Below are 25,819 nucleotides of genomic sequence, written 5' to 3' on the forward strand. Positions count from 1 at the left end.
AACAGATAAACAGCGGGCAACAGAGAAAATGGAGCATGAATTTACCCCAAAACATGATACTTGCTTGGTATTACGTTGCCAAAGCTGGGACTGCTCATACAGGGCATTACAATGCATAACCACGGGGATCTGGGTTACTCTCAGAGACACTCAGTAGACTTTAGAACACACATCTTATTTTTAAGAAAGACTTAGAAAGCAGAAATCTAGTTAACCAAATATCTTGGTTCCCATACTGTTTAGGAATTTTCCAAAAGGATTTTTTTTTTTTTAAACTACAGACTCACACCCAAATTATACAGCATCTTTGGGGCTGTCAGTAAATACCAAACCACGTAGTGTGCCTAAATATCCATCCACAGCAGAGATATTTTTAAAAAAGAAAATCATCTGTATTCAGTTAGCCATTCAGATCATCTCTATCCAGTTTTAACTGAGGAGATTAATTCTATAGGAAACTTAAAAAAAAAAAGGCATATGTGTGTGTGTAGAATGACTTCAGGAATTTTAAGAGGCAATCTGCTTGGTTCTGTTTGCTCAGTTATAACCATATCCCAAAGCCAGAATGAGAAGCTGGATTCTGCTTTGCAACATCCATTCCAGTCCCACTAGGATCTTCTTAAATTCACCTCTCTCTGTTGCCAAGAGATTCAGTTGACCAAAGAGCACAACCGATAGCTCAACTTTACCATCAAGTATTTAGCTACTGTCTTGTGATCACATTATTTTTCCTAACTAATGCTTTGGCATTTTGGAGAGCTTTTAAGAGAAACAGGTCACCTTAAACACCACAGAAATCAGCTCAAGTTGACAGTAACAACACTTCTTCCAGATTTAATTGGAACTCGTGCGAAATACTAAAATCTTCATATATATGTGTGTCAGTGTGTGCGTATGTGCATGTCTGTGAGCAAAATCAGTAGCCTAAATACCATAAAAAGTCCATAAAAAGGGGGTAGCCGAGACAAGAAATGGATGAATCTCATGCCCTCACTTTGCAGAGTCCTGGGGATGCAGTGCTAGTTCAGAGACACCCACCTCGCTCCGAGTCCGAGCGATCCGAGGAAATGGTAGATCCAATGCTGTCCATTCGTATTCGCTCTATCTCCTGAGGACCCTGTAATTGTTCCAGTCTTCTCTTTAGGAATCTTTGTTCTCGTTCCAGATTCTCAAGCTGGTGTTGGCTTCTCCTCTCAGCCTCTTCAAGTTTCTGACATGATCAAATATGACTCAGTAATTAGTTTCATCCTTTTTTCCCCTCCTACCTCCACTGCCCAGCCACCTGCTTTGCTTACACCTTCCCAGGGCCCAGAAGGATTTAAGCTGCAAGAGCCCTGAACCAAACTGCTTTGCAGTTTCCAACAACAGTGCCATCTCCTCACATATTTTCCACCTCCCAAGTCCTGATAAATCATATACACATTAGTATGAATATATACTAGTATATATATTATATATATATATACACACACACATGCACACACATTAGTATAAAAAGTCTCTGAGGACAGTCTCTCTCCAGGGCAAGCAATTTGAATTGTAGCAGTTTGTGGGCCATTCTACATGGGTTCATGCACTTGCATTACCAAATTTGTCCACAAAGTGGCCTCGATTCCCTTAACCAAATGAATTCAGGGTTTGTTATGATCTGCTGTAACATAAAAACGTGCCCTGGGAGTTCCGTGTTCCTTGCTGCATGGTTTAGTAGGATTTCTCAGAAACAGTTTTCTATTCAGTAAGTGATTCATATAACCTACTACAGATTTCTTTGATCACAGCTGGGAAATCTACCGGGGCACTGTTCTTTGTTTCCTACGACAACCACATTGCATAAGGAAGAGTCACTTCAGGCTAACTCTGTCCCTTTGGCAGTGGTTTTTCCTTCTTTACCACCCACCCTCCCTCCTGCTAACCTGACCTGCAACAAAGTATTTCCGCCTCTTCCAGCTACTGACAATGCTGCATTTTCCCTTAGTACTTCACTTTGCCAAAAGTGAATCTAGAGGAGTGCTGGGCTAGCTGGCAGGTTCACACATGAAACCCCAGCAAGCCAACCCTGTCTCATACTCTTGTGGTTTGTGCTAATGCTTTGACAGTGGAAATTCATTAGCATATCAGAAAAAAGCTGCATTTCCCATCAAAATGCAGTCATTCAATAGTAGGTATGTTTAAAGAGATGTGGCTGTCAACAAATGATCACAATACAGAACAAGACGCCTGCTCTCCAAATCAATCATTTCCGTACTCAACGGAGTTCATTATGGACTCTTATAACAATGTGGCTTGTAGCAATGATAAATGTTTAACCAAGGGGGAAAGGCTTGCTTGGTTTGTTTTTTTTTTTTTTTGTGATACTTTGTTTTGTTTTGTTTCTTTTTAAATTAAAAAAAAAAAAAAAAAAAGGTGTTAGTCTCCTTCAACAGAGTTACTTCTAGGCAGCAAGAGTGAGCGATTGAATTGCAGTTCCCAACAGCCCAGACTGAAAGCAGCTGGGAAAAGCAGCTCTTACCTTGATATGTGCTTTGGCTTTGTTGAGCAGCCCAAGAGTTGTGTGCCTGGTGCAGTCTGGTCCTAGTGGTATCAGAACTTTTAAGCGTTCTAGACACAGGCGGAGGTGAGCTCGGCTGCAAGGGGAGAAGAAGAGGATCAGAAATATGCTTTCAGAACAGGAATGTAATTTCCTTCTCTACTTCCCTCTTACAAGGCAGTTTTCATGCCTCCCTCTTTCCACACAAGATTTCCCACAGGTACCAGGACAGACTGCCACTAAACCATTTACACTGCAAACATCAGCTGCTCACCAATACCTGCATTATTGCTAACCTCTGACAGACACTGTTTATCTTCTTGCTGTCTGAACTGATAATCTGACTCATCTGGATGAACTTTGTGCAGGGGCAAGGCACGCAGGCCAATGGTACAAGTGGGTTTCCTCTCTCAGCTATTTGCTGTCTCTTGCTGAGAAGAACTTTTGTGAAACCAATTTTAAATGACTGCTACCCTCTGCACACTTGTGCATTGCTGGCTCAGGGCCATTTGCTATGAACTGATCTAAGCACTGTCTTTTTGCACAAAATTAAGATCAATGAGAAAAATGGTCAGCCCAAAACACCCAAAGAATCCCTGCTGGCAGTTAAAGGAGCTAGAGGCATGGTAGCACTCAAGAACTACACTTTTATTCCTTCCTGGGCCAAGGTCCGAAATGCTGCCAGGGGTGCAAGGTCTGTGGAAACAAGGGAACTCAAGACCTTCCCTTGGCAGTCTTCTGACCTTGGCTCACATCTACAAGAACAGGCTCGAGCATGACAGTGTTCCTGGTGATATGAGCCATTTTCTGCAGAATATGGAAACATGGGGAAAATGGTTCAGGCAGCACTTTCAAAGCACGTGGTCCTCAGGCTACACAGGAAAACTGTTCCTGTTTTCTCTTCCTCTGTATCATGTATGCTGGAATGAACAGCAGATTTATGGAAAACTATAAAGCGTGGGATGCCTTCTTCCCCTCCCTCTCTCTTTCCCAGACATTAATGATTTATGTCCAAAGTTGTCATCCCAATCAATAACACAATGACATCAGCTCCACCATTCACATGCAAGAAACACCGGTGCAAAAGAGTCCTGAAAGCCTATCCCAGCCCCTGCTCGTGCACAAAGAAACTGAATCTCAGCCTGATCCATCTCAAAGCAGGGGAATCAAAAAAAAAAAAAAAAAAAAAAAAAGAGCACAGACAGTTCATTTCCATTTGTTTTTCAAATTCACTACTGCGCTCAGTTTGAAAGAGGTGGGGGAGAAGAGTCTGTAATCAGGCAATTATGTCAGTGACAAGCAAGGATGATTAAGGGTGGAAGGGTCAGGGGTTTTGCTGATGAACTGTCAGTGCAGGGGAGTGTTCACTAGCAGTGCTGGAGTGTGAGTTCCTCACTGTTTCTATTGTAAATCTCTCTATGAAGGGTCCATCATTCTGTCTCAAGAACAGCCAAAGGGCTACATATGACCAGCAAGGGCCTTGAAGTACCCCCGTTTTTTTCATTAAATAGTAACAATGAGGGGGTGGGGAAAGGGAAATCATAATCCCAAAATCAAACTGAAAAAACAGTAATCACTTCAATCTTATCTTTTACTTCTCAGCTTGCTCTAGAGCAAACCCCACTGGCATTAAACCCATATGGCTGACATAGGGGGGATTTTTTTCTACCTGGGGGATTTTTTTTCCACCTGGAAGCCCATTTTCAACATCGAGCTCGATCAACAGGAGTTGTGTGCACCCGCTACAGCTGTTTGCCCCATGTTCCATGATGACCTGTAAGGCCACCAATGAAAAAGCACCACTGGTTGACACTGGCACTACAGTTCATGTCATCCCAGGGGACACTGGACACTTCTTGCAGCTTGAGAAAGGAAGAGGAGGAGGATCTTGTGGTTAACGACATTCTGTGTTTTGAACCCATTTTTCACAATGCTACAGGTTTCCTGAACAGCCACAGAGGCAAGTCACTAAGTTAGAGCTGTCAGAGCAAAGCCATCAAGCTACGGGACAGAGCAGCACGTGTCTCTTCACAGCACGAGTATGAGCACCAGCCGTACACTTCAGCTCTGGGATCAGCCCAAGTTAAAACTGCAGCTTGAGTGGAGCTGAAGACGTGTGCACAGATCAGGGCCAGTTCCACCTAACAGGGGACTTGCTACACAGCACCGCGCACAGGTGCCTGCCCAGCTGGGCAAGGACAGCTCTCAGCCCATGGTGAAGACAGAATTATTTGCGTAGCAGGAAACAAAAAGTTTGGGGAATCAACACCTTATCAGTGTAAAATGTATCACAGACTACTCCTGAATGCAGGGAGAAATGGATGACACATCTACAGCCTGAGCTTTGGGCTGAGTCTCAGCACTGGAGGTTTTACCAGGAACCAAGGAAGGTGCTGCACCAGAAACTGTGATTCCTGGAACCAGCGAGCAGCTCCGGGCATGAGTGAGCACTGGCGGATTGCTGAGACAGCGGTTAAAAGGATGGCACAGATCTGCCATGGCAAAAGCCAGGTTATGTACAGACTCAGTGAGATCAACTGTGTTAAGCACCTGAAAGCTATATGCAAAGATCCAGCCATGTAATAAAACCCTGGACACTGAAACACTTCCCACTGCACCCAGGACCGTGGTGGATCAAAGAAGGTTACTGTGCTCTGTAGGCCCAGGCAAAGGCAGGGAGAGGAGAAAGCAGCCAGAAGGTCTGTCCTCAGGAGGACACTGGAAAAGCTGCCAGAGAGTTACTTCCCCAGCACGCGTGGCCGAAGGGGACATTCCCTCAGCTCTGGATCCCCACACCCTGGCTCTCAAAGCCCAGAAGACTGGCCCAGGCTCATGCAGACGGTTTTCAGAGGAGCCACTCCTGCCAGCAGCTCTGCTGGCCAGTCGCCAAAGGCTGTGGCCCGCAGCAGGGGCGATGGCCTCTGCTGGCACACCAGGCATCGGGAGGGGACGCCTGCCTGTGACAGAGGGTGTGAGCACGAGCTGATAAGCTCAGACAGCACGTAGCATGGCTGGGACAACGAGCACACTGCAAGGGCAGGTGGCGTTGGCTGAGCCAAGGCAGGTTTGCAAGAGGTTTGACCAGAGCAATCACTTCTGTGCTGCTGTTGGATTTTCCCCTTATTTTGCACTCAGCTGAGCCCCACTGAGTTTTGACGCCACTGCAAACGTAAGTGCATTTATATCTCCTACTGCAGGCTAACCGAGGGAAATGCACAGGGCTTTACATTAGCAGAGAGCAGTGGGCCAGCCGTGGTGAGCAGGCTGGTGCAGACCAGGGACAGCCAGGCCCTGCAGCCCCAGCAGGCCCGGTGCGGCTGGGACAGCCCGCAAACCACCCTGGCACATGAGCCTGTTGCTTTCTTTCAGAGAGATCGAATCAAACAGCTTCCCCAGCTCTCTCTCCTCCACAGTGTTCAACATCTTGCCTTTTTATTTTTAAAATCTTAAGCCGGTCACAGTCCCTGACCTCTCTCAACTTCCAACAGCCTGAGCAGACCACGATGGGCTCTTAAACCACAGAGCACACCGGCAGGTCTGATGCACTGATGGGCGGCTTCCGTAAAACCCAGAAATAAAACTCCAGAGCCCAAAAGCATCACAGCAAACATAGCTAAAAGACCATTTCAGAGAGAAAGCAATCACAAACCTATTAATCTTCCTTATCAGGTTCCAGAGCTGTACCTGGACTGCTGTAATCCCACAGGTCAGGCCATGATACAAATGTCTTTTCCCCTTGTTTACCTGGACTCTGTTGCAACGTGGCTTTGACAACGCTGCAGGCTCTTGTATTCAATGAAAATACCAGCATTGTGCAGGCTCCAGACAGAGCCAGACGGCTTTCCATGTAAACCACTGGATTATGCCAATATTTGACGCATCTGCCAATATCTGGAAAAACAAGTCTAAATGCCCATATTGTTATATAACAGAGAAACAACCCGGGCTTGGCGCGAAGGGCTGCTGCCTCTCGCTGCCTTGATCCTGGGGAAAACAGAGGATGACAGAAGGAGAACTCCAGTTTCAGCCAAGGCCAAGGCCTTTGCATGCTAGCTGCAGGGGAGATTAGAGAAGCTGGAACCCTTTCTCCTACCTAAGTGGCCTTGGAAAAAGTCAGGCTTTCACAGCAGCATCCTGAGCACACTGTAGGTTCTGGATGTGCTGAAGAAGGAATCCATGGAGGATTTAAAAGGACGGGGCTCTCCTCTTCCTCAAGAGTTCACCCTGGCGCCCCCCTCCTGTTCAGCCTGATGAGGGGGAAGACTCCTGTCTGAGATTCCCATGTGGGCATCAGGGTAGTCAGAAAAGGAACAAAGCACCTGAGAGGCTTTGGAAAGCCAGAGCCTAACACACACCTCTCTGTCCCAAAGAGCTGAGGACAACCTTCTATCCTGTTCCACCTGGCAGCTCTGGCTAGAATAGGGCCCCTCTGCTGCTTCTGCTTTCTCCTAGAGGAGAGGAGCCTAGAAGCGAGTTCCTCTGGAATGTGGAGGGCAAGCAGAGCGGGGATGCCCTCTCTTCTCTGCCAGGAGCTGCTGTGGGGAAGGGTACACCAACTCCTAAACAGACAGGCTAGGAGACTGAAGCAGAAGAGGGATGAGTAAGCTCAACAGCCCCACAGCCCTGCCAGCTGATCCACAACATGCCGTAGGTGGCTGCATGTGGGAGAAGGGGGTGCTGGTCCCTGAAATGGCAAGACCCACTGCTGTACACTGGGCACATACTGTTTCCCCCCTCCACCCCCTCTTTCCCTTTGTGCCTGTGTGAGAGCTTCTGACTGCATTTGGATTATCTACTTCCACTCCCCCCCCCAGCTCCCGCTCCAAGCCTGAGCCCCTAGGCCCTCTGCCCTGAGCCTCTATCAGAGAGGAGAGCCTGGCCCTTGCTCCATGCGGCCCCTCCTTGCACTTGGCTCTGCCTGGCTGCAGAGGGCTGTAATTTCACAGCCTGCTCTCCTCTCTGGCTCCCAATGACATCATCCACTCTGATTATATAAAGCACAGGGAGGAAGCCTTTATTTATGCGTGCTTTTTGCTCATAGCTTCAGCTGCCTCACCGTACAACACACACCCAAATCCCACTGCGGGAACTGGGCTCCCTTTTGCCTGGATCAAAACTGCAGTGCTGAAAAAGATGTGGGTGCAAAAAAATTCCCCATTTCCTTCCCCCACTCCTCTGAAGACGTTTTTGAGGGCTTTGGGTAGGAATCAACCTACCCCACCACTCTGCACCACGGCAAGCTGGACACAAAGCCACCAGCCTCTTCCCTGCCTAGAAAGTCCCCAGAGAGCTGAGGGACCTGCGGTGGCAGCTGCAAGCCTTGTGTCTGCTGGTCACAAAGCGGCTACACAGGGGCTAGAAACCTACCCACCCTCAACACCCAAGGAGCCCCCTGTGAGGCCCAGCCCAGGGCTGGAAGGCCACTGGCAATTTCCCTCCCCGAAGCCTGGTGGGCTCAGGCAAAATCCTGTGCACCCCTAGCCAAGCGGGTAACACCCCCCTTGCTTGGGTCCATCCTCCTCTTGCAAATGTTACAGCAATGGCTGCTGGCATGACAGTCAGGGAGCCATCCCTGAATGTAAACATCCTTGGAGAGACTGCAGCTTCTTTGCTACCACAGGGTGTTGTTTTTTTTTTTTTTTTTTTTTTTTTCCCCAGCTTCAACCATGGGCAGAAGCAATGGAAAGGGAGACAAGAAACTTTCTCTGCTGAGGAGTCAGTCAAACACACGTGCACACTCAGCTCTGAAGCAGCAGGTTTACCAGATTCAGCACTATCCCCCCAGTCAGCCTCTGCTGATAGACTTTGCTGAATCAAGGCCCAAACATCTGCAACACACACACACACATACACACACTCTTCCCCATCTTTAAAAGATCAAGACTCCCTCCCAGCAGGAAATGACCAACTTGCCTCCAGCAGCATTTCAAAATGCTGAATTCTGATTTTTGTTATGTTGAAAGAAGAGAGCATCTGAAGGAAAAGAAAAGCATTTCCCAGGTATTTTTGTACTATGCCTGAAGGTCTATAGGGCTTGAATACAACAGTGGATTTAAGCATGTGCTCAGCATTAGGAATATGCTCAAGTCCCACTAAGGCTAAATCAGACACTTGATCTCCACGAGATGTTAAAAAATCAGAACCAAACCAAACCAAAAGAAGTACCAAAAGAACCAGCAGAATGAAGATCCTAACATGGAAAAGGTCATTATCATCCTTCCCCTTTGCCCTCCTCCTCTTCCCTCTACACCTTTTCAAAGTCGAGTCTAATTTAACCCTGAAATTAGAAACCACCAACTTTGTTTGGATTTCAGAGCTAATAGATTGCTTAAAAAATTCAGGAGGGATCACTGGTTAAAGAAAGCAGTTCCCGGAGAAACGCGAGTGACCCCACATCAATAATTCACTAGATGAAAATGATTTTGAGATAAAAGTAATGAGAAACACATGCAAAAACCACAGGGCAGGGAAAATGGGGGAAAATATGGTTTCCTTCTAAAAGCAATTCACAGGTCAGAGGTGTGCTTATTTCTAACAGCCACCATACAACTTGATGGTTTTTTCCTTACTCTCATCTCTGACTACCAGCTCACCGTTCTCTGCAATGGTATCTACCCCCTGCTTTACTGAACACTTGTCTTCAGCAAAGGAAGAGGTTTTGCCAAGCACCTGGATCAGACTGGGGGCTGAGCCCGTGCTTTCTCTGCTGCAGAGCGTTATGCAATTGCTGTGAGCCCTCCAGCCACGCACAATAAAGCTGCAGTGGCGTCCAGCCAGCCTGCAATAAACACACTCACACCCGCTCACCCCAATTCCACAGGACACCAGAGACGAGGCACATCTTTTAGAAGGAAATGTGGCTCAGAAATATGCAGTTAAAAGTTAATATTCTCCACCTGAGCTGTGAAATCATTCCAAACAAGGCTTGCTCTCTGATTTTAAATTGGGTCTCTTCTCAGTATCATTTATTTTCCTGCGTTTGCTTCCAGTTGAAGGAGATACTTGCTCATTTCATGCCTCTTTGTTTCCAGTCAATTTCTACCAATGGCTCCCTGGCATGTAGGAGTATTTGTATTCCAAATGCTAATAAAATGTACCGTGAAAAAGTAATTGAAAAAAAAAAAAAAAGCCTTTAGATCTTTACATTTTTTTAAGCCTTTCTATCATTTAAAATAAACAAAAGAAATGAAAATTTAGGACTGACAATAAAAAGACTTGACAACATATTATAAGTAGGAATTTAAAGGAACAAAAAAGTTCTATGGGCAACATTTTCAGCCTGATCTTAACCATACGAGATCTGTCTGCAAAACCTAAAAGATGAACATGCACCCAACTGTATTCTCAAATCAAGGGCAGATGAAAAACAAACCACAACTGAAGATACTTATGATTAAACAACAGTAAGAACAGTAATAGTAATAAAAACAAAACCGAGGCATTATAAAAATAAAAACAATGCAATGCAGCTTTTCGAAATCACACAAATCAATGCACCTGTGCCTGGTGACAAGCTACATAGCAGAGAGATAACGGGTGATACAGTGCTCGAGAGAGCAGCATCCTGATTCAAACCCGTAGGTAGACATGAAATACAAACAGCAACGTATTGATGCACTCTGCAACAGCAGCATTTTGTCCAAAGGCCATGTCAGTCACAAAACCAAGACAAGGTACACTGGGAAAGGAGGTATCTTACCAAACAACTGAAGTATTTGGAAAAAATGGCCAGTTTTGTAGCACACAAACCCTTCTCCACATCCACAACAGAAGCTGCAAGCCTTAAGGTAAGTGTAAAGCATGGATTTTAACTGAAAATACACTGCCCACACTCTCCATTGCAAACTTTGAGAGAGGCTGTCCTAGAAACCCTGCCCGGACTGTCCCTGAGCCCTGCGTGGCCTTCCACTGTCCAGCTAGCAGCACACCCCACAGGCACACAGAAGTTACTTCCATCCCCAACTCTCCTACACGGGAAGACTCATCACTGATTTCAACTTTGGAAGAGCTTCAGGCTCTTGGCAAATAGAGGCTACAAGATCAACTAACCTTGTGCCAAGTCGTCTGCTGCCATCCCTGCCACGTGTCAACATGGGTCCTTCAAGCTTACTGTTGCAGTCTGGAGGGAGACATGCTCTCCCCACCTCACAAATGGATCCCTTTCCTGGGATCCTTCTAAGTATAAAACTGAATATTACTGAGAAGGCTCCCCTAATTTCGTTATGATTTTGAAGGCAAATTAATTACTTCAAGGCTTTCAAAAATCTGAATAGGGGAAGAGAGAGTGGGAGAGAGGGGAAATCAGGCAGTTTCCAATCTCTTGGTGAAATATGGGGAATCTGGCTAAAAGATTTGTTTTTCCTGCAGGACAGGTGTCTCCCAGACAGCAATATGGAGGAATAACAGACATTTTTATTTACCTTTATCTCCCACAGGCTGATCAGTCTGTCCACACTGTTCAGACATTGTCAATCATATTCAGTGCATGCAGGGGTTGTCCTACAAACACCTGGAGTTTTGTGGATGTGTGAGAGCTTCCACTTACAGGATTCAAGGTCACAGCACTGCAGACACATCTGTGAACAGGACACTTCTGGAAGACTTAGGGTCCCACTCTCATCTCAGAGGGCACTTCAGGGAGTAAGCAGGCTTGCTCTCATCTCACACTGAGTCTCTATTACCTTCCTTTTCACTCTGTCCTCTGACCAGCACTGCAAAGGCTGGAATTCTCACTCTGCTCTGCTGTCACTAGCCATCATCCTTCAGCCTGCCTAGGTTTTTGTTTCTCTCTTCTTCTCCAACAGTCTACTGGATTGGAAACTCTTTGGAACTAGAATACACTTGCCAAATGCACTGATGTCTAAACAGAATCCCATGACTGCACTCAGAAATCCTAAATCAAGCAGATCCCAAACAATTAGTCTAAAGCAACGTTATGATTCTGAAGCTGAAGTGATATGTCTGGGGCTGTTTTTATTCACACAATAACTTCTGGGACTTTGGGTCCTATTTGTTGCATATCTTGAAGTTTTTCTCTTTGAACTAGAGGGCTAGAATACAGAGGCTTCATTTAAATGAATAAAATAATAAAAAAGAGACCTTCTCTAATCCCATGACTTCCCAAACTAGGATGCTTAAAGAAATTGCAAAAAAATTATGAATACTGATGCTCACAGTAATAAAAATGATACCATTTTGGAAAGTGCCTCCTCCAGAATGAACTCACAGCTGTTCAGTAACATGACTGCTCATCCTTTCCTAACCCCTTTGATCTTCAGAGGCACCAATGAGACAGACTACTTCAACTCTGCAGAAAAAGATCAAATATAACAGCCTGTGCTTCACAATGAAAAGGTGATGAGAGCAGGATAGGTGGCCATCTGCCCAGCAGAGGAATGGAGTCAGTCAATGCCTGCCATTTTCTCTCACCCCTTCATTTTCATCCAGATCTAGCACCAAGCTCAGTGCCTGTTCATCAGTTTCACCTCCCTCCTCCCAGCTCCTCCATGCCTTTCTTTGAAAGCAATTTGGACAGTTGTTAAGAGATGTCAAATAGCAACAGATGCTCTGGAGCAGTGTGTATTATTATTTATCAACATTAATCCCCCCTAAAATTGTATATTGAGGACCTACTATTATTGACCTTGGCCATTAGCCATAAAGTATTTTAATCCCGGGTAAATATAATTAACTGAACTTTACTATAACACAATACATGATGTTACCAGCTAAAGCCTACAGCCATCACAGGCCATAAATGCTCTACATCCCATTCTCCTTCTGACTTAAAAACATAGCCTAGTTGCCATCAGTATGGTCACATCCAGGCATGTCTTGCACAGTATCATTTGGCACCAACTTTCTAATCATGCTCACTGCAGACCATGCAGGTATCGCAGTTTTGCTACCCTGGCAGTCAGATATGGTTACAATCCTGCATTTAACTGTCAGGGAACATGCAAAGCAAGCTGTAAACATCAACATGCAACCCAGGCTGGTTAATTATAAAGCCCTGACTAGCCCAGTCTAATAAAAAACCCATCTTTGTTAAAAGGTGGTTAAAAATAGACCTGCTCTTTAAACAGCCAATGGTGTCCTGTGCCCTCATTCTCACTAATACCATTATAATCATCCTTCTAGCGATACGCAGTGTGCTCACAGCCGCAAAGTCTGGCGATGCTGCTCCAACCAGCGCAGTGTCCTCCTCCACACCACCAACATGCCTGCAAAGCAGCTGCGCCATTCATCACAAACCTGCCTCGCCGAAGAGGAGGCAGTAACCTGCTTTGCGGCGACCTACGGATTTTCAGCTTTACTGCTAGAATTAGGTCACCGGCAAAGATAGCCAAGATTTTCCAAACTCGCCAGCTATTCTTGATTATTCTGCTCAGAGGTTTCCTGGCTAAGCACCATGCCTTTGAAAAGAAATGAGGAGGTATTGCAGGCTCCTGCAAGGTTTCTGCAGTGAAACACTGAGAAGCAGGATGCTGCTCTCACCCCATAATCCTTAACTGCCTCTAAAATTGCCAGGCGATGGGAAGAGCTCTCCAGTTCGGATCTACTATCACCAAGTCCTCGCAGCCTCTCGAGGAGAAATCAAAGATGGTGCACACCAGAAACCAGATGAATTGGCAGGGGTCTGCAGAGACCCTTCAAGGCCCCCTGCCTGCAGTGAGACTGGAAGAACCCGAGATATCAGGCAGCTTCCCACCAGGCTGGAGAATGTCCCTGGACTGGGCTCCTGGCTACAGCAGAAAAGCTACCCATGGTCTGCAGGGTGTCACAGCAGTGCAGGCACAGACAGTACCCCAAATCAGAGCCTCTGTTTCTTCGTAATACTACTGAAAGAGACCCTGGACTTTGGTGACGGCCACATGTAGTCAGGTTTTAACCTAGTAACGCCACTAACCAGTTGAAAGAAGCAAGGATTTGCTTTGTAAGACAGATGGTTGTCCATCAGTGAAAGAGTAAAGGATGCTACCAACTTGCTATTTGGGAAAACATATTTCCTGTTTTCAAAGGAATGAGCGGGGAATATGCTGATATCAAGAATACATCCTGATATGGTACTATTCGTTATTTTTGTCACTAACATTTTTTTTAAACTACACAGATAAGCTACTGCTACTAAAAGATATTTTTACTGTTCATTAAAATAGGACAGTTTTTCCACCCATACATTTATTTTCTGAAGCTATATTCCAGTTTCCTCACCTAATGGAAGAAAATAATAATTCCTAGTGAAAAAATATTTTAAGAACGTGACCATTTGGAATACTTGTTTACACAAAACCTTTTATGCCAGAAGGAAAGCATGTGCTCTTCATCTAGTACGTCTTCACACTGTCAGAAATATTTAAGGAGTCATCAAATATCTACTGTACCTTTCAGGTATAGAGGGCACGCATCTGGAACAGAGGAAGCAGTGCATGTAATTTCACCTTGTAAAATTATTTTAAATTTAACCTCAGACTTCCCAGGAAAAAGGAGTTACCAGCCAAGGTCACTATCAGCTGTATGTTTGGAAAAAAGCACTAGAAAGGAGAAGCTAAGAGATTCTAGCACAATTTTTTCCTATTGGATATGGATTTTTGCAGAAAAAGAACAGCAATATTGTGTTTCAAAAGTCTAGGAGTTAGCTTATGTTAAGTGACAAACCGTTTTAACTCAAGTTAACTATATATGCTACTCAGCAGGGGAAACTGAACAGAGACACACAGCTCCCAGCACGATGACACAAGAGGAGTCACATTCTGATTTCATACTTGCAGAGGTACCAGGAAAGAATAGACATTTTGAAAGCAGGTACCAGGGAGCATGAGAACACACCTTGCTTCTGCTTAACTGGTGTGATGTGCTAATCTAAACTCATTGTCAATACAGTTCTTCCAAAAAGGAGCAGAGTTTATCACATAGAAAATTAAAACAATGTAAACTTCGGGGGAAAAAAACAACAACAAAACAAATCTCCATCTCGCCCTTTCCTTTTAAGTACCCTTGATGCCTTTGGGCATGTGTGAAGGCCAAGAGATGTAAGACTGCTCAAACCTCAAACAAGGAAAAAGCATGAAGCTAGCTACTTGGAAATCATTTCCTTGGGCAGGAAGCAAGACAAAATATACCCACAAGACATGAAAATTGATTGACTTTTTCAGTTCAACTACAAAATTCCTAGTGCTTCCAATAGGGCTCAAAAAGACATTATATTAAGCACAGGACATCCTACCTAGCGAACTCTTGATCAACTGGAGAAGCACATTATGACCCCTGCCTGGGTCAGCAATGCTACAAACGGATACAATTTTAATTCCCCAAACCAAGAACAGCTGTAGTTAAGTAAACTAACATTTGTGGGAGGATTAGCTGCCTTACACTCACTCCTTCCAAGTTACTTGGTAGTGCTTATGCCACCCAGAGAGCCTCATGAATTTAGGCAAGATAAATTACTGCTTCACGGTCAGGTTATTTTCTATACAGCGTCCCATTCTGGAACCATTCCTTGTTGGTTTCAAAAACGACTGGTGTTAAAAGTAATAATAATTAAAAAACAAGGGAAAACGACAAAAAAAAAAAAAAAATTCACTGTTAACCATTCACCTGGGGAGAGGCTGTGGTGAGTTTCCTCATCATGAGAGCCAAAGGCAAACCAGAAGCACAGAATTCTTGATTTTCCTAGTGCTGTGCCAGCCAGGAACTTGTAGAGTTTACATGTGCTGTCAGGAAGGGCGAAGTAGCAACCAAATGGAGCTGACATTTCAGCTCTCTCCACGAGCAGGAAAGGGTTATGCAGCAGGCAAGACCACTAAGTGAGAGTCAGGAGACCTGTCTGCAGACAGCTTGCATGACCTCAGGTAAATCCCCTGAACTGAAGCACGCACCACTCATCCACAAAATGGAGCTAATCCTAATTCCTTCACAGAGTACCGCACAGATAAATCCACTCTTGGTTTTCAGGTGCTCACATAGCTCAGCAATGATACTGGTATGTGAAGTGCCTAGAGAGTACGACACTTTGGGAAGCTAATTCATTCAGCTTTCTCTAATAGTTAGTAATGCCCTGAACACAAAATGGCCACATTTCTCAAAATGGATCAATAATCCCTCACTGCTCCCCTCATATATGAAAAAAAAAAAAAAAAAAAAACAAAAACCACCAACCAGACAAACAAAAAAAACCACCAACAAAACAACCCCAACCAACCAACCAAGCCAAACAAAAAACCCAACAAAACTATCTGAGGTCTCCTCTTACCTCTGTCGTAAGAAATTCCCAAGATGGAATTTCATTGACATTGAAAGTTTAGTCACAATCAGGACAAGATGAAGGCTGTATTACTGACTTTGCAATCAAGCAGTCATAAAACTTTTTAATTCTTTAAAACCTTTAGTTTATGTCCTACTGTTAATCCCATGCATCCAAAAGACTGCAATTTAGGCCCCATAAAAAAAAAAATACACCAGATTAGCTCAAACTTCACATCATTTAAAAAAAGCAAAGATAAACACCTACATAGGATGCTTCCTCCTCTTTCTGTTTTTTTTTTAAATACATAGGTTACACTGGCTTATACACTGGTTTTATGTGGGGGATAGAAAGCACTTAACTCTGAGTGCTAGGATTCAAGAATCACAGAATATCACCAGAATTGCACTGGAGATTACAAAACCTGCCAAGATTAATCATATTTTTCACTTTAAATAACAGAACGGTTTTAACAAATGCTCCTTTAAAAAGAAAAAAAACAACAACAACAACAAAACCCCACTTAAACTCATTAGGTCTGCTTTCTTTGAATAGCTGAGGGGAAATGCAAGGCAGCACTGTCTGCACAGACTTAAGAGTCAGTTTGGAGGTCTTATGGGAGTCCCCTACTTCTGTACAACATCCTTCTATTCCGACTGCTGCTAACCATTTGCAATGTGCCCAACCAACAATATAACCCCCTTCCCGCTCTGCTCTTTCACCACCACATGTATTTTTCTCAGAGATCACTAAGAAAAAAAAAAAAAAAATACAACTCGAAGAAACTCCAAGAAACACCCATGACTCCAGAGGGCCTTCACATATTTTTCTGAAGTATATGATACCAAATGTAAGATTTCTCTTCTTCTCCCCCTTTGCAATTCCTTCACTGAAATGCATCCCCATATGTGCGTTTTCCAGCGAACACCAGGCCTGTAAGCTGCTTTTCCAAGCCAAGAAAAGTTTAAAAGCGGTCATGACACAAAGAACAGGCTCTGCACATTTCCTAAGAGGGTCATATTACGTAGAATATCCACCAGAGACAAAGTGTTCCCATCCGGTTTCCCACTTCTTTTGGCATCGAAGTTGCTCTTCTGGATAGGTGAAGTGGCGAACACGTGCATTTGAGAAAGGAAAGATGAGTATCTCCCCCCCATTTGCTTATCTCTGCCAGAATTCCTCTTTATACTTCTAGGGTCTAACAGAGCAATTCTTGCTATGAAAGCTCATTACTATATTCAGCATTTGAGACTCTCCCCTTCACACACACACACGTGCCCAACTTTTGACAGAACAATGCAGAAATAATTTTCTCTCAGTTATGATTAGGAAAAACTTCCTAACAGTAACAACAGTTAATCAGGGCAATAGGTTGCACTGCCTCCCTAGGCAATCCTGCTGTCAAAGGCTTTTAAAGCCATCACTAGATCGGCATCTGTCAGGAAAGGTTTAGATAGAGCTTATTACGTCTTGGGGTGAGGGTACAGACCAAATGAGCACTGCAGGCCCCTCTCAGCCCCCATCTTTAACAAAACAGCACAGCTTCATTAAACACCACGTAAATCTGAAGACTGCAGTTGCTTGCCCTCCCTTAGGCTGGCTTCAGGCCTTTAGGGCCTGAGCCCGATGCTAGGGCAGCATGCTGAGTCTCTGGAAAATGAAAGGGAGTTTTCCTTCTCTGAGCTATGATCCTGGTGACAGAGCAAAAGATGTGCTCTAGAGTGGCATCTGTAGCTGCTGCATACAGCTCGAAAAGGACAGTAATGCCACACATGTGGGAGAAGGTAGGCAAAGTAAAAGGGAGGATCCCAAGGCATCTGCAAGGCACAGTTTTCACTACCAGAATGAGACAATCCCCGGCGTTCAGGTTGGCAAGGAAAGGACAGGAGCAAAGCAAACAACGGGAGGGGTTGCAGGAAAGAGGAACCCCCACCCCAAGCCGCTGAAACCAGTTACACCCCAGTCACCCCAGCGAGCTTCTCTGCATGCAGTTATGCAGCTGCAAACACAGAAAAGAGCAGCCAGCTCTGAGAAACGCCAGGATCCAGCCTATGAGAGACACTGGAAACAAACACAGATCAAAGGGAAACACCAAGCTGTATACACAGCTGGGGTTGTCTTCCCCTGTTAAAAAGAGATAGGCATGTAGATTTTAACTGCAAGCTCTTTGTGTGTGCTTGCACATAACTGCGTGCATCTGTGCAAATGCGAGTACTCACCCCACATTTGGCCTCTTGACATTACCGAAGGGTAGCTAATGAATGGTATTTTCTGAGATGTATGGAAGATTCACACACAGCTGGGCAAAATCTCACTGGGCAACCCACAACTCAACCCACCCCAGGGAACAAGACCAAATAGGTGGGAATGGAAGACATGGAAAATACAAAGCAACAAGTTTTTATCCTCTGATTTCTACAATAAACCTGCTACAGCACTTCCCTTTTCAGAGTAACTAATTTGAAGAATTTCTCTGAGTTTCCAGAAGGAGCAGAATGCTTCCCATCTAAGGGCTGGACTTTGGCCACGTGGAATTACAATGAATTACCCCAAGTGTTCAACAGACTGTGTCTTTAAGTAGCATTGGAAAGTCCCTCCTGCAAGGAAAGTGTGGAGGACGCATCACCCAGAACTTCCTGGGAGAGCCAGAACAATCCCTCCCGCACAATCCAGCTCTGAGTGAAAAGAGCAGAGGAACACACTGCGGTGGCAGATGAAAACACTGGCAGTTGCCTGGTCTCACGTCCTGAGACACTCCTGCCTGACCAGGCTCCTCTTCAACGCTAGGGACAGCTCCTCAGGGCTGATCTCACTGCTGAACCCTCCTGTTCTGTTCCTTTTCTCTCCTGGGCTGCTCACAGGGAGATCCCCCCATACACAAATAAGTAGTAAAATCAAGCCTGGCATCAACTTCCTTTTCCCTTCCACATATCCCCTCTGATGGGCGTGCAGCTTTGCCAGCCTTCACCCTTGTAGAAGGGTCCTTATCCTTTCTCTGCAAACACACATGCTCACTTATTCACATGAAAAGCAGCATCTATAAAATACCATCCTTTTGTTGTTGCATTATTCACTGTCCTGGACAGTAAGCTGTTTGGTGCAGGTCCCTTTGCACACCGAATGACTAGGAATAACTATAGCACTGTAGAGACAACTAGGGAGGAGCAACAGTCGCCCAAGTGAAGGAGCAAGTGTTCATTTGAGAGTCAGAGATGTGCTTCTAAATGATTCGGGTGCTTTTAGATATTCCACCCTAGCTCAGCAACCAGCTAACTCAGAGATAGCAGCCTCCACTTGACTTTATAAGCATGACTAAGTTTTGTGCAGCTGTTTACTACCTACCATGATAAAAACCACACCCTTATCATATGAACTGTTATCAGCCTAGACCATGTGTGAACCCACTGATACCATTTGGAGTCTACTTCTATGAAAGTAACACTGCATTTCAAGCTTACGTCCTGTTTCCACTGGAGATTTCAGTGCGTAAGCTTTTTTGTACCAATTCCTGTTATGCCTCTTTTCCCTCAGCCCTTCCTGGGCAGAAACCCTCACACAAGCAGTTACAAGATCACTATGCAACTGCTACATCCCCTTTCCTGCCTCAACTTCAGTGAGCTGAACATTCTCATTTGCAAAATCTCCCATTCACAGCAATCCCTTCTTCATCTGGAGTCTTAAGATACTCAAACTCCTGGGAAAAAAAAATAAGAGCAAAGACCATCCATCCTTTGCAAAAGCTTTTCATTTTTCCCTAAGTCATGTTGCTTTAAGAATGCACCCTCAAAGGTAAATAATTAACAAGCAACAGGGACAAAAAACCTTATTACACAGTTAATGGGAAGTGATGCTCAGGCAGCAGTGTACACATAAAGGATACCTTCAAAGGACAGCCTTTAATTTTTTTTTTAATGGAACATCGGGCAGAAGACCTGACTCATCCCCTTGCTCTGGGATCCAGGGATTCCTCTGTGTTCCTCCAGACTCAGAAAAATCCAAAACCTTTATGAGATTCAGCCTGCATCTGACAGATTCAAGTGCCACCTATGAAAAAGGGGATACTCCAATTTTGCAAATGCACTGTAAGGATTTACTGAAAGCACAAGGAGCACTAGGCAGAGATGACCTGTATTTCTACACAAATTCAAGCTTCCAAGGCACACAGAAATGGAGGCAGGTAGATGACACCACCTACTGCTATGTTCTGCCAAGATCCTGACTTAGCCTTGTCCACTTTACCTGATGGTTTCATGGGAGGACAATTCCTGATCCTTGATTGCACATTGCCCATTTAATTGTTTTATGGTTGTCACATGGACTGTTTGGGAGGAAACTTGCCCGGTCTGTTTGCCCACAGCTATCCAAACTGCTTGGGGTGACCAGCACCACTTGCAGCCAGGCAACAACCACAGCAACTGTGAGATGAAGCCCTTTGCTTTCGTTTCCCAGATGCGGCTATGAACGCCTGTTACAGACTTGCACTACCCACCACAGCACCCAAAACAAAGGGCTACCATACTCCACCAAGCACCACCAGCCACCCACAGGAGGACCTTCACTTTCTGCCCCTCTTCTCTTTTCAGACAGGAGAAGGTGTGAAGGCAGCAAGAGAGCATCACACAGCATGCCCTGGACTTGGGCAACAGTGACAGGGAGAACACTGAGGGGGACACATGGAGTGAGAGTGAAGTTTTGAAGGAAGCAGAGATGGGACAGGGGAAACCTGGGAAAGAGGGAAGAAGCAAGCAACTGACTGGAGATGTGGATCAATGAAGCAAAAGAGTGGGTCCAGGCAAACTTGGATCCCACTTGCCCATTACTCCAGGCACTGGATCCGTGTGTGTTTCTGCTCCTCACCTGTTAAATGGGGAGTCTGACTCTTTCCACCCCACCTTGGCATATCATAAGGTTACAGGTGATACTTCAGTAAAAATAGGCCACATACAGAAAGAAGAATGAGACACTTTCTTACCTACATTTCCTATCTCATGCCAAATTTCCTTTTGTTATCACAAGTCTGAATGGTCTATGTTGTTATAGTACCCTCAACATACCAGATATAGATCAGCACATACAACTCCAGCTTCTGCCTCAAGAGTACAAAGTCCTGAAATTTGCTGTTAACAGGTAATCTGTCTCCAAAATTATATTCCTATTACCTCATCTTCTCTAAGGCAGCAACTCCCCAAGTGGTTTTTAGCTAGTAATGCTTTCAGGCCCATGAGCAATGTTAGTCACTTGAACAAGAAAAGTTGTTGCATCAGAATTTTTGGCTCTCAGCACTTCAAACAGCAGCACCCCCCAAGACAGAAAATAAAAAAGCCTCCAGATTCTCCAGAGATGCATTTGGGAGAGAGATGGCAAGTACAGAGCCCTGACATGACTGAAAACTGAGCCAGGAAAGTTGAATGCTTGACTTCCTATCTGGAGCCAGATTCTTCCCCAGTCCAAGCTCACTGATTACAGAGGGGATTGGCCCAGTCTTTATTTTTTTTCAGGACAGCCATAAACATACAGAACTGGAGAGGGTTCAGCCTGAAAGAAAACTGCATCAACACACCCAAGTAGAAATTTGAGGATGGAAGTTTGGGAAGAGATTCAAGAACCAATGCTGGCCATGATGAACTCGAAATCTGGTATCATCAAGGTACATCGGACTGCTTTCATTACACACCCACAGCAGCTACCAGACCCCTCCTGGCTCCCTGAAAGCAGTAAATAACCAGTAATGCACCATTTGATACCTCTTCTATTCACTACTCTGGAAATCTTAAGTACAGGATGCTGAATGCAAGAATTCAGCCAGTATATGGGGAGACTTGACTGCAGAGCATGTATCTTTCTAAGATGAAGGTTTCCTCTAAAGTCACCCTTCTGGGAGGCAAGATGACAAAAGGATTCTCAGCATCAGACCATTATGGCAAAGCCAAGCAGATTGTGCTGGCAGTTCTTTCTATACTATAGGAAGAAAACACATCAGAAAGTGTCCCTAAAACACATCTTAGTTGAGAAGGGCTTTGTGATAAGTATCTGTTTCTGAAAACTGCCTTATAACAGTGATTTTATTGTGCAACACTGTTGAAATAAAAACATTTTGCTTTGTGACAGTTTATGCAAAATAGTAGTATTGTTCTTTTTCCTCTTCTTTCCCCAATTGCTATTGAATTCATAAGGGAGGTGCAGAGATCTGGGAGCAGAAAGGAAGGCAGGCATGCATTCGCTCTTCACTGCATCACTCTGAATAAAAAAAAAATCATATTGAAACTAGAAATTCCAATATGAGCCGTATTAAAAGACTTCTATCAAAACGAGCATCATTTTGTTTCCATCAGATTTTGGCATGGAGATTAACTGTCCCTTTTCAGCAGCTTTACTCAGAGTTCAAAATGTTCTGCTGTCCAGCCAATGTGAAATAAAGCCTTTACAGACTTTCGATTGCAAGTGAATCGAAACACTGCTCCTGCACAAGGAGGCACTTCACATGAACAGGCGCAGTGGTCAGCCAAAGAGACTGATCCCAGTTTTGTAGCATCTGACGGTCAAGTTCCCAGAGCAGTGCAAAGCAATAACCACAATATAGCAAAAGGCAGACTGACATGAAACAACAATGACTGAATCTTAACACATACAGAAAGAACATCTCCCCAATACACTTACTCGACAAACTACAGAATTCACTCACTCCAGGTTAAGCAAAACCAGGCACAACAGTGTAATAAGTTATCCAGATCTAAACTGGAGGAACATGCTTCAGCTCTGCTGAAAATTGTTAGTCCCAGTCAAAAACAGAGGCATCTGTCATCCAAGTGAAAGAGTTGAAGACAGCTAGCTACCTCCAGCTCTTGTTCCACACTGGCCATGGAGACAGGAGGGTTTAACTCTAATTCCCACAAGGAGCAAGCTGGATCAGTACATGCTCTGACCTTTGGATGTGTCAAAGAAAGATGCATGCTCGGCTGTGTTGGACATGGTTTGACTGTGGCAGAGAACATCACAGGTTCCAAGTTTTATTAATGAGGAAAACAATACGTACTGTCAACGTTTGCTACATGAAGTTAACATGAAAACAAAGCCCACTCCAGAAAACAAATTAAATTTACTGGATTAGTTTCTTGGTCCAGCTCTCCTGATAAATAGCACTGAACTCAACACCACATTGATTAGTTAGTTCAAGACAAACACTGATCAGATTGCCTTGGCAAGTATATATAGCACTACAAAAGCACAATCATCCATGTCTATTCAGAGTAGCAAAGATTCACTATACTTACATTCCCTTTCCCTCTATCTTTCCCAGCCTAGACAGCATGTCTGCACTATTTAAATGCCCCCTGTTAAATGCTTTCCCCTCCTTCTCTTACATTTTGCTAATAGACACACTCAAGCCCCTGTTCTGAAGAAACAGAACCAAACGGTGCCATTGCTGTGGAGCCTCAGAAGGCCCCACGTTTCAGTGCAAGCTGACCCAGGTAATGGTTTTCTCCTAAATGTTCAGCAGAGTTTTTCCTTTATCTCATCTGCTACCTCAAATATGCAACCCAGAGTAACAGTCAGCTCTTCATGAGAAAAAACACTCTGCAATAAGTCTCTCACACGAAAGAGAGAATGGGTGGGGAATCACAGAAGATAGACAGGGGATCCTGGTAAGAGTCAGAAAGTCTAAAAAACACACTACTCTATCATCTGTGTTTCTCTCTCGCTTTGTTTGAGATCATCTCAAGAGATATCGAAGGATCTGACATCACTTCACTCTGTGCCTTTACACTAAACACAACTCCTTAGCAACTTTGTTTAGAAGTTTTACCTCCTTTAGACTTTGTCCCTTTTCATTTTAAATGAGGTATTTTTGCAGAGCCACAAATTCTGTGGGTTCTTCAGAAAATTCTCATTTCAGTGATTATCCCATGGTCTCTTTTCTTTCTCAGATCTATCTTCTGTTTGAACTAAATTATTGTTACCATAAGCAAAATCTGCCCTAATAACTTATTCTTTACCAAATTATTCAGCTTTTTTTTCCTTTCTTCTGCTGTATTACAATGCAATCACTACCAAAACCAAATAGATATAGGATATACACAAAAACTTTTTTTTTTTTATTATCCGATCAATGGCTTTACAAACATCTTGTTCTATGAGGAGATGTAACTTTTCTGACAGACACCACCACCATGTTGGTCTACCAGAACTGCCACTTCACAGAGCAGTAGGAAAGTCATCTCAGTGTCATGTACCTGCTCTTTATACCACACCGACCACATCCTTCCAAAACTGGCATGTGTCTAAAACGTTCACAGACAACAGTTAATTCTGCTGTCTGTATAATACACACCATTTAACTTAAGCCTGAATTTTACTTACTATCCTTTTTGAGAAAATATTACACTAGCAAAGCTCATCTTTCAGTCACTTGATTTATCATGTTTTCATTTAGAAAATGATGGGGTGTTACATACCAATCAGTTTTTGGGTAGGTGTGTTAAAGGACTAAAAAGTATTGTTTTAGTGATGCTGTAAAGCAGATGAGAAGCAGAATACTGGTTTGTTGTTTAAATGCAAGCTATGACTCATCCTGGGCAGATAAACTGAAACACATACCCATTAAATAAAAAATACAAACAATTTTCCAACATGAGGATTAATGACAGATAATAACTATAAATTAACTTTAATCTTTTATAAATAAAACAAAGCCCCTTACATAAATGTCACTACAATTGCTTCAGATAAAAAAAAAAGGCAAATCAAAGCAGAAAGAGAAGTCACTTAAACATTATAGTTAATGTTCAGTACCAAACCAAACAGCTCCTTAGCAGAACCACTGGAGAGCTCATGAAATATTTCAAGACTAAGAAAAGGAGTGGACCTTAAACCATCGCTTTAATTTTTTTAATATATTTTTAGTTATTTTTTGACATCAAAGAGGTACAAGATTCTTAATCCTGATACATTGAAACATCATCAGCTCTGCAATATTGAGTCCCAAGTCAAATCATATATTCAAAAAGGAGGACAGCCTTTTGTTTTTCTAGTATGCACTTGCTACTGCTTGAAAGAAACTCTGTGTAATTGTTGAATGGGTTAAGACAAAATTTAACTGAATTTAAAAAGGCTGCTGTTCGCAGACAAGAGGGGAAAAACCAGAGTCAGAGACCTAATAGTGGACAATTTTGAAAATTATAGTGTATGTCAATAATGGAGATAACAGTGAGATTCAAAAGGAATAATCGCAAATAATAGGGAAAATGAGCACCTGCCAGCCACAAACCCATTAGTATCAGGGCTTTTATCTTTGTAACAGTTAAATCTGGAGACACTGACAAACTTAACGACACAGCAAATAAAACATGGCGAAAATCTAACTGGGAAGCTATCCCCTTCACTCCAAAAACACGGCTGTGGAGTTTGAAACTAAATGCTTCCAGTATAAAACTCACTCTCCAAATCATTGGTAAACACTGTGAACCCAACCTAGACACTACAGGGTCTGGCTGGGTTTGCAGATGTGTGTAGCTGATCAGGCCATAGCATCTGCATTAAGGGACAAATAATCCCAAACCAGAAGCAGCAGACTCCTGACCAAAGATCCCAGATACAGGAGTCTGCCTGTAGAGACCACCCGAAGTGATCAAATGTGTGCCCTTCCCAGAAGGATGAAACCCAAAGGCTTGTAAAACCGTGTCTGAGACACAGATGTGGAATACAGTGCCTCTGGATGGGAAGCCCTTGAGGAAAGACTTTGTTAAGGTTAGGCATCTTCAACCTGGGGCAGCTGAGGACTAGGGAGCATAACTGAGACAGGAGAGGGAGAGAGAGAGATGGTATTATACCAACTGGGAATGGGAATACAAATTCTGTAGCAAGCAAACAGCTTGTCAACGTTCAGAAAAAGGTGGTATAAAGGGAAGCACTGGTAATACTCCTCTCACTACTAACATATATAACAAAGTGCTGGACAGTAGTCAGTCCTCATGATATCCCCCCCCTGGTAGTATTATTGTCCTCAATTAAAGACAGGGAATCAAGGCAGAAACTTCCACAGCTCACATAGA

At 43.9% G+C, this 25,819-nt stretch overlaps 1 protein-coding gene across 2 annotated transcripts in view; it reads right to left on the minus strand.

The window, feature by feature from the left end:
* MXI1 (MAX interactor 1, dimerization protein) overlaps window positions 1-25,819 on the minus strand; it is a 56,694-nt gene that overhangs the window by 2,225 nt on the left and 28,650 nt on the right. For both annotated transcript variants that reach the window (XM_042806139.1, XM_032988629.2), the window contains exons 4-5: window positions 2,510-2,624; window positions 1,039-1,210 (exon numbers count right to left, since the gene is read on the minus strand). In XM_042806139.1, the coding sequence (XP_042662073.1) occupies window positions 1,039-1,210; window positions 2,510-2,624 (287 nt within the window). The remainder of the gene's footprint in view (window positions 1-1,038; window positions 1,211-2,509; window positions 2,625-25,819) is intronic.

Source organism: Tyto alba, unplaced genomic scaffold (genome assembly GCF_018691265.1).
Source record: "Tyto alba isolate M040663 unplaced genomic scaffold, T.alba_DEE_v4.0 Super-Scaffold_1, whole genome shotgun sequence".
Taxonomy (NCBI): domain Eukaryota; kingdom Metazoa; phylum Chordata; class Aves; order Strigiformes; family Tytonidae; genus Tyto; species Tyto alba.